This window comes from Dreissena polymorpha, chromosome 2 (assembly GCF_020536995.1).
Source record: "Dreissena polymorpha isolate Duluth1 chromosome 2, UMN_Dpol_1.0, whole genome shotgun sequence".
Classification (NCBI taxonomy): domain Eukaryota; kingdom Metazoa; phylum Mollusca; class Bivalvia; order Myida; family Dreissenidae; genus Dreissena; species Dreissena polymorpha.
This window is the reverse complement of record NC_068356.1, coordinates 155,283,575-155,293,300: the sequence shown is the minus strand read 5'-3', so window position 1 is coordinate 155,293,300 and position 9,726 is coordinate 155,283,575. Positions and strand designations below refer to the sequence as shown.

The window sequence follows — 9,726 nt, the reverse complement described above, 5'->3', positions numbered from 1 at the left end:
AAATTCCGACTACATTCACCTTATGATATATATATATAGATGCTTAACTGTAAACTATTATATATTAATACATAAATTATTTATGCACTTCGACTATATATCTCGTTAAAAACGTTTGACTACATTTCTTAAGCATTTGTATAGTCTACCGAACTTCTAGCAGATGTAACCAATATGTGTACTATGTTTTGTATTTATATGAATATGTTTTTTATTTCTTATAACCAGCAACTTTCGAATATTGCATACAAATTATGTCTTTGTGCGTTTTACTAAACATTACCATATGCTGTAAATTGTTGATACTTTTGCCTATTTACCATCATTGGCGTTGAGACGCTTCTTACATTTAATTAGATCTTTTTACTTCATACATTGTAATACTAATATCTGCCATTACTATTTTCGGACGAATATATTCTTGATATGACTTTACTAATATCATAACGGTTAAATAGTCTAATAAAATTACCGCAGAAAACGTCTAATCAATGAAAAGAAAAATCTGTATAAATTTGTATCACTGAAACAATATTCATTCAATGCAAAGATATAATAAAAACATAAAATATGTAAAGCACAACTGTCCCCGGTACGACTTTTTTACAAAAATAAAATTTGGTTATGCAATGTAGTATGAAACTTCACTAAAGTCTCTGTTATTGAAAACATGCTTTCAACTATGTATATCGAATAACATGTGATAGAACGCAGTCTCACGACCAATAGCGATGTTTATGCTGTCGCATAATTGGTGTATATTTGATAATAATGCATGCCCTGGTTTACGTCAGTATGGCCGAAATTCATTAATTTGTTGACAGCAGACGCACGGGTTCAGTCCGCTTAAGGTGTAGATCATGACAAGATTACTAGGTTGATAAATGTTTGTTTCCGTATTGTTGCAATTACCAGCTAATAAACAAATTGGCTTGACCCATCAAGTTGAAATGTTTATGTAATGATACATGTGTTTGTTTCCGTATGTGCATTTCAACAAATTGGTTTGACCCATCAAATTGACATGTTTATGTAACGATACATGTATATAAAGAATGCGTTTTGGACACTAAAAAAGAAAGGATTTAACACAAAGGAGAAAAAGAAGAGTTTTATTTTTAGAACCCAACCCCTGGTGGGGTAGGGTGGGTCCTATCAGGATGGATTTGGACGGATTTTGTCATGTCTTTGAAACGTTATTTGTAACTTGGAGAATTATAGGGACTTAAAAATATTGCATTAATAACTAAATTAAAGAATTATATGGACTTGGAAATAGTTCATTAACATCTAATTTAAAGAATGATATAGACTTGGAAACTTATGTTAACAACTGAATAAAGAGCAACGAACTATCCATCGAGTTTATTGTTTGCGTTGCTACGGCAATATGCTTATGCTATGTCTGTTATTATCATGTAACGTGACAGAAATAAAGATATTGGGTGTGTGTGTGTGTGTGTGCGTGCGTGCGTGCGTGCGTGCGTGTGTGTGTTGTGTGTGTGAGTGTGTGTGTGTGAGTGTGTGTGTGTGTGTGTGTGTGTGTGTGTGTGTGTGTGTGTGTGTGTGTGTGTGTGTGTGTGTGTGGTGTGTGTGTGTGTGTGTGTGTGTGTGTGTGTGTGTGTGTGTGTGTGTGTGTGTGTGTGTGTGTGTGTGTGTGTGTGTGTGTGTGTGTGTGTGTGTGTGTGTGTGTGTGTGTGGTGTGTGTGTGTGTGTGTGTGTGTGTGTGTGTGTGTGTGTGTGTGTGTGAGTATTGTAAAACCTACCAAACCGGGGAAAATCGTATGAATACACACCAACAAACCGGGGAACACCTACCAACCGGGGAATTCCCCGGTTGGTTTTAGGCGAAAACTCTAATCTACGTGAATGAATACCAAACTGTCAATTTAAATTAGAAATCCAACGCCTTCCCGATTAGCGGGTTTGTGGCATGCACAAAATATACACAAATCTTGACCATATTACAATCGAGTGTGTATCCAGGCTTATAAAAGTTCCCCGGTTGCGCTGTTTAAAAATCATACACTCGGTATTTATATCATTTAGTGAAAGTCAGTTGGAAAAATGGAGTTTCGAGCGAACAAACGCATTAAACTAAGGTAAGTTTTTAATTATGTTTATAATTTTTAATTACTAGTAAAAAGCGCTTTTATGTAAACGTTAAAGTAATACTGAAAGACGAATTCTAAAGATCGATTATATAAATATCATTTGATTACAAAGCTTGTTTTACGGTACATATTTCAAGAATATATTTTATAAATATACATTAAACAGAGTAGAGCTCTAGGCAGTTTTTAGCTCGACTATATATATATAGTGGAGCTATCCTACTCACCCCGGCGTCGGCGTTAGCATGAGCGTTAGCGTGAGCGTTGGAATGTTAAAGTTTGCGTACCACCTCAAATATTGTCTATGTCCCTTGACATATTGCTTTTATATTTTGCATACTTCTTTACCAACATGACCCCAATCTATAAACAAGAGCAGACAACTGTAACAATCTTGTAAGAATCATGGTCACTTTTTTCCACTTAAAATATGCATATTATTGATAAATCTTTGTGAAAGTTTACGTACCACGTCAAATATTTTCTATGTCCCTTGACATATTGCTTTTATATTTTTGCATACTTCTTTACCAACATGACCCCAATCTATAAACAAGAGCAGACAACTGTAACAAGCATTTTGTAAGAATTATGGCCCCGTTTTTCCACTTAAAATATGCATATTATTGATAAATCTTTGTTAAAGTTTACGTACCACCTCAAATATGTTCTATGTCCCTTGACATATTGCTTTTATATTTTGCATACTTCTTTACCAACATGACCCCAATCTATAACAAGAGCAGACTACTGTAAACAACATTTTGTAAGAATTATGGCTCCTTAGTGATTTTGTTATAACTACACATGCCTAAATACATATTATGTATATCATGAAATTAATGTAATTTGTGTACAAGGAATTAATGTCAATGTGTTGTACTAATGTTTTATGAATAACGAACTTTTTAACTCTGACTAGATTATGTGTTATACCATTTTTTATTGTTGTTGTGAATAGGCAACACAATGACTACTAGATCTACGGACAGCCAGGAACCAGGACAAACAACATCCGTACACACGGAAGAAGTCGATGAGACGGTTTGTACTATTTCACTATGTCGAAGCTACTAAGGCGTATTTTCTGGTTTGGTTTAGTCTTCAGTGAAATAGGCGTAATTTTGCCTTAAATTATATTGTGCCAATATTTATTCCGGGTGATGCTAATTGGTATTTGGGCTTAACATAACACGTACGTCGATGATCATTATATTAACATGTTATGCGAATTTTAAAAGATAAAATATTGTTTACCAGTTGTAGTGACTTTGAACTACTTGTCTTTCAAAATCTTCATATACACAAAGAATTTAGAATTTACACCTGTCAATGAAACTGGTGCGTATGTGTATTAACCACTGTAGTTTATAAACATCGACTTCATCATAATCACAAAAACGTTATCACGCTTATCCAAGAAGTGTAATATCATTAATTTTTATTTTCAGTGTAAGACTTATACGCTGCCAATTACTGTGTATGAAACTCTGAGACATTAAGAAATTTAACTTGCGTGTTACCTATGGTCATTGGTTGATATTTTATCTTAACGACAAAAAAACAATAGCATCTACTCGATATTTTGCTATACGATACATTCTGACATGGGTAAGAAAGGATAGTTCATTTTACACCAACCACCGCACAATACATACAGGATTTACCGTGAACCACAGTCCGTTCACCAGTTCTTTTTTCTTCCAACACATTTGTCCAGAGAAGTACAATACCTTTCATTTAACCGTGCATAAATTTATTCTTATTAGTATCTGTAAAAAAATATTCCTTGTATACTTTTTTGAACTTTGATAACATGTTTGGAACAACCTGGTATATGTTAAGACTTGCATTCAGCCAATCTTTAAACAAGCTTGATACGTTCAAGATAAATAATCAAACATATGTTAAATTTGAAACCGTTTTGTTGAAATTGATCATTTACATGCAACCTTTAAAAATGTTTTATGGGTGTTTTTCAGTTTGTTATTATGTCGACAAAACAAGTTATCAATCTGTTTCAAATCTTCCCCAATGACAGTGAACGGCAAAAAATAAAACATGTGATGTAAGATAAGCAAAAGTAAACTATTTTGGACGAAGGTGAATTAAACTTGTATTATACCATCGGTTTGCAAACATTTACACAAAATTCTCATGTCACTTAGATTTTCTACATCATAATAAAAGCCACATGAGTGATGATATCAATTGAAAATGCTGCTACTAAAGAATTGCAATTTCAACTGATACTAAGTAACGTGGATGTATGAATCTTACTCTATTATTGTCTTATTGAATTGTGTTGCAGAGTACCGAAACTAAAGAACATAGCGACACTGCACACGAGTACAATTCACAAGATGCAGCAGAAAATATGTTGAACAGTGAATCATCGGATATCGATGTACGTAAACTTATAACGATTTTGTGATTGCAATACAGTACACACATTTAAACATTTTATCTAAGATTATATAAAGTTCCGAATTTTTTCAAGCTCTAGTATCGAACTGTAATTAAGACATGCATTCTGGTAAGTGTTATGTTACACTTACACATTTTTATGGATGTAGTTCACCAACAACAAATTATGATGTTGTGATATTTTCATATTTTTATATGATCTCACACACAGGAAAACAACTTTATTTTACAGGATAGTGACAATGACAAAGACTATATTCCGGAAGAAGGCGATGCATCGTCAGATGAGTCGATAGTTGTCGAACTCATACCAAACATTCAAAGATTTCAAAAGAAGACAGCGTCAACACTACCTCCTGTTGAATCCTTGCAATCTCGTGAACGTGACGAATCATCCGCAGAGGCACACAAAACCAACATCACCATCGCTTAAACAAATAACAGTGAATACAGACATTACGATAAGAGATTTTATTGCATGTTTTGCGAAAGGCTCAAACAAAACTAAAAAAAACATTGCTTTCGCAGCATAAAGATGGGCAAGATGTGAAAGATCTATTAATACGGAAAATTCAGCAGAAAATAAACAAATGTATGATAAAATAAGGAACGTTGGGAACCATCTCCATAATGTTTAAGTATTGTGAGATGGCCAAGGACAGCTGTTTGTGTCATACAGACAACGTCACAATCAACGCGTAGCTGCAGACGAGTATGACCTTGTCCTTACTGTTACGGGTTATACCCGAAGAAAATCCTGTGGAGGCACACTCAAAAATTTAAGTTTACAAATGCGGCGGGCATCAAGAAACGACTCGCTTTAGAGAGCAGCCTGCTATTACCAAAATCAAAAGAAGGAAGCACTATTTAAGACGAGAAAATCGAGTCCATGAGAAACGACGAAATAAGTCGCAAAGTCAAAAGTGATAATACAATCCTTGCATTCGGTGAAAAACTCTGTACAAAAAGGGGCCATGATGAAGAGCAACACAATTATATTAGACAGAAGTTAAGAGAAGTTAGATTGCTGAAAGACATGCGATCTTGTTCAGGCAATGTTGAAAAGTCTTTGGAGAATTTCATGTATCCCGATGCTTTCAAATTTATTACACAATCTTGCAAAAACGTTGCAGGCTTCGACGGAAACACCAATACTTATGCTACACCATCATTAGCCTTACAGATTGGCACGCTTCAGAAATGTCTAAAAATTCTAATTTCGAAAGGAATCGAACAAACAACCAGGATCTGCAAACAAGGGCTGAGGAGCTTTCCAACTATTTCAAATTAATTGGACGGATGACGTGTCTTCCAATGCCTTAGAACACTTTCCATGAGGCTAAGCAGAACAGTCAGAAAGAACTGTGCCATTGGCAAATGATGTCAAAGTAATGTCTGAATACTTACGACAATAAAGCAGAAACCACATGCAAATACCTTACAAGAATCAGCAAGTAATTGCGAGAAAAGGCAAGCATGGCATAAGTTGTCTGAAAGCTGCTGTGTTTTAATCGAACGATCAGGCGATGTGTCAAAAATGACAGTCGAAGAATATTACAAACACAAATCGACAAATGACGATGGAGAATTAGATGGATGTTTAACAAAACTGGAAAAAAAACCTGTGCCGTTATTTTTACACGTACAGAGATTATTGCAAAACGACGGTCGAAATAGCCTGCAGTACTGTTTCAAGACAGGTGAAAGAAATATCGACCTGCTCATACGCAGCAGAAATTCTCTAACAACTGTTTAAATAGTAAATATCTTTTCCCAACAAAATCTGCATCAATCGCCTATTCGTGGGACAGATGTATTACGTTCAATTGCAATTGACTGTGGAGCTGAATCACGAAAAGGCTTCGTTCTACAAAGTTAAGGAAACATATTGCCACAATGACTCAGCTTGTTTAACTTGTCTGAAAATGAAATAGACATTCTAGCTAAATTTCTTGGTCCACGACATTCGGGTACATAGAGAATTCTACAGATTACCAGATGGAAACCATGCAGGTTGCCAAAGTCAGCAAGCTGCTTATGATGATGGAAAGTGGACAAATTACCAGAAATTCTGTCAATTTGCTAGACGATATTGATGTGGACGACGAATGTATTGTAGGTATGTCGCATTTTTAGTGTTAAATTCATACAGTAAACATAATGTTAATAATGGGCCCTCATTACCGAACTTGATTATCTGAAGTGATAAAAAGAATTACAAACATTTCTGAAATATACTTGTCTTATGCAAGGTAATTCTTTTTTATCGGAGACGACCAGGTAAGGCGACTTTAAAGTCTTACACTCATTTTGTGCTCAGTAAGGTTTACATTGGCTACCTCTAATTTTCAATTTCAATGCACTAACTGCATATTTATTTGGTGTGCTTCGGTTGTTTCCATCATTGTTATATTATAACTATATATATATGTTTGATCTTGATGATTTACACGAAAGATGAACAATATTCTTCTGAATTATCAGAAAATGAAATACTGAAGACCTTGAAACTCTGCTTCCCAGCACCAGTCAACCAAAAATAACAGACAAAGGTATGCATACACATGTGAATGCATTTAAGTTATGTATCTCCAAGTTTCTTATGTTTCTTAGAACATGATTGGCTTACATGTAATTGTTTGATTCATTAGGCAAAATAATGTTTCCAAATTTGTCGTGTGGACATCGATTTCATTATCAGGTGCCCGTAAGTACCTGGACGCTTTTGTCGTAATTTTGCTATGAAAAATTGTACTGAAGTATATATATTTAATATGGATATCTTACACATGGCAGTTAGCGGACGTCATATGGTGTTTTATTATCCCTGTACAGAAAAGGGTACTTCAAATACCAGAAGAACAAAACAAGCAGCCAAAAAGCAACGGAGTGAAGACGAAAACAGGAGCTGTTCACAGACACTTAGATCGTTTTTTGATAATTGGTAAATTACCAGGGAAAAAATCATTACTTGCATGTATTGAAAGTGAGAATGACCTTCACAACAGAAGTTGGAAAAATGTCAAAGACTTTTGCATAAATTAATTGAAACAAAAAAGCGACGGGGACTTTTAACTTAAAAAAATATAACTCATATAATGCACATTAGGGAGAATACGTTAAAGGATGAAGTTGCCACATGTGTTTTGTGGTTTTCTTGTTCTATATACTCTTTTCGAAAACGATATATGTGTGCTTATTGTATTTGAATGTTTTATTAATACGGTTCAGTCAAAACACGATATTTGTTCATAATCATATCGCCGAACCAATTAGGATTGGTATATAGTTCGGCCAAAGAGTGTTTCTTTGTACTTTCAATTACGAGTTTCTACGAGTTACTCACTATACAAGTTATTTTTTACCCCAAACTTGGTGAATATGAATGAATATAGCAAACATGATAGCAAATCAATCTAGAAGGCTAAACGTTCAGAGAAGGCACAAAAAAATTCAGTCGGATAAATGGAAACAAACATTTTGTTCAAGCATAACAAACAAACACTTTTAGATATAATAAGATAAATGTAAATAACATAAAAAAACTACTGCTAAACTACTACTACAATGTGAAGAATACAAATGAATATTTTGTCAATTTTACAAAATTTGTTTTGAATGACAGGTGTCTGACTTGCAGTTGAGTACTTAATAGTTATTTAAAGTAAAATTTTACCAATATGTAAATTATTGCGTAAATATCGCACTAGAATTGATTAAATAGTTGTTAAATATTACAATAATTTCCTACACAGACTTTTGTGCATTTGTTTTGCGTGTAGATATTCACATTAACTATCAATTCACATATTTGCTTTGTGTATATAATTGGTATGTTCAGTATTGAGTCACACTGTTATAATTTCCCTGTTGGTACATATTATTTTTAAGTTGGCACCAACAAGGGTCTAACAATTGATTCAAATGTGCACTCCCCAGTAAGTATATAAACTATAATGTAAATGATGCAAAATAATATTAAACTACGTGTTTGATAAGTGTTTGCTTTGGTACATATTTAATTATTAGTGTTTTTATAAAATGATAATGCTGTCAAAGTCAGCGGTGATTATACGTGTATAACAACATTAATTATAACTTTTATATTGTTTTCAACAAATAATATATGGTTGACACATCGGCATAAATTTTCAGTGCTTAAAATACACTCTTTCTATCATATTTTATGCAAAAATTAGGTACACAAGTTGGTTTACATAAAGGTAGTTTGAACAAAATACGTGAATTCAAATCTTAAAAAAGGTGTTTGGTTTGCAATGGAAAACTAAGCGATTCCAGTGACTATTTTCCTTAAAATATAATCTGTTATTTCGACAGGTAGAATTTAATGTAAGTTCATTATTAACGTTAACCCGTTTTTGGCATTCTCTACTCAAACAAGTACATACATACTGTATATTTTTAATACAGCACATGCGTAATGGTATCACAGTTGTAGATTGGAATTCATATATTATAACAATAAATACTGATCATTATTCAGATTGACCTACCGCCGTAGACTAAGTCACTGGCGCATCAAAATGCATTGTTAGCAAGTCGCTTTGCTAGTTTACTAAACTATTTTGTTTCTCAGGCCTCGCCACATTCGTTGTGAAACGTTCATGATTGTTTAAAGCTACAGATTTTATTATTTTTGAAAATGCAATAAATGTATTTAAGACAATTTAAGTGAAGTGGAAGTTGCCCATGCGTGTGAATGAATTTTCTGATGTTTACCTGTTTCAGGGGATTAAATGCATGAGTTATTTTATAATGTCAGAGTAAGGACAAAGTAAATTTACACTCTCAATCTACATGCTTATGGGCAGTTCTACTTTTAGGATAAAAAACTTCATAGTACGTGAACATCGTGAATATTTTTCTGATGAAAAAAAAGGAATTAAACAAATAAGCCGCCTCCCCCTCTCCTTCATTCGGTTTGACAAATAGCGTGGCCTAAACAAAAAAACATTATTTTTTTAGTTTTAAGAACGAATTGTATTCATTTGTTGATAATTCACATGATTGTTATGGTATAATGCAGCACTTGCATGTTTGTAGTCGGCTTATAGCTAATAAAGTCATAAATGTATTGTTTGATTTGCGTTATGTCTCGTATGCTTATTTTGATGTGAATAATATTTGAGTTCAATCAAATGAGCATTTTGCAGAACTTATATAA

At 33.7% G+C, this 9,726-nt stretch overlaps 1 protein-coding gene across 2 annotated transcripts; it reads left to right on the top strand.

Moving 5' to 3' along the window:
• Positions 1-1,995: 1,995 nt before the first annotated feature.
• Positions 1,996-4,990, top strand: LOC127867934 (uncharacterized). Of its 2 annotated transcripts, XM_052409451.1 has the most exons (4): positions 1,996-2,102; positions 3,076-3,158; positions 4,426-4,521; positions 4,774-4,990. In XM_052409451.1, the coding sequence occupies exons 2-4, from the start codon at positions 3,084-3,086 to the stop codon at positions 4,972-4,974; spliced, it is 372 nt and encodes a 123-aa protein (XP_052265411.1). In that variant the 5' UTR covers positions 1,996-2,102; positions 3,076-3,083; the 3' UTR covers positions 4,975-4,990. The 2 variants fall into 2 exon arrangements, with proteins under 2 accessions (XP_052265411.1, XP_052265412.1); XM_052409452.1 differs by lacking the exon at positions 1,996-2,102 and having other exon boundaries at positions 3,016-3,158.
• The last annotated feature ends 4,736 nt before the right edge of the window (positions 4,991-9,726 follow it).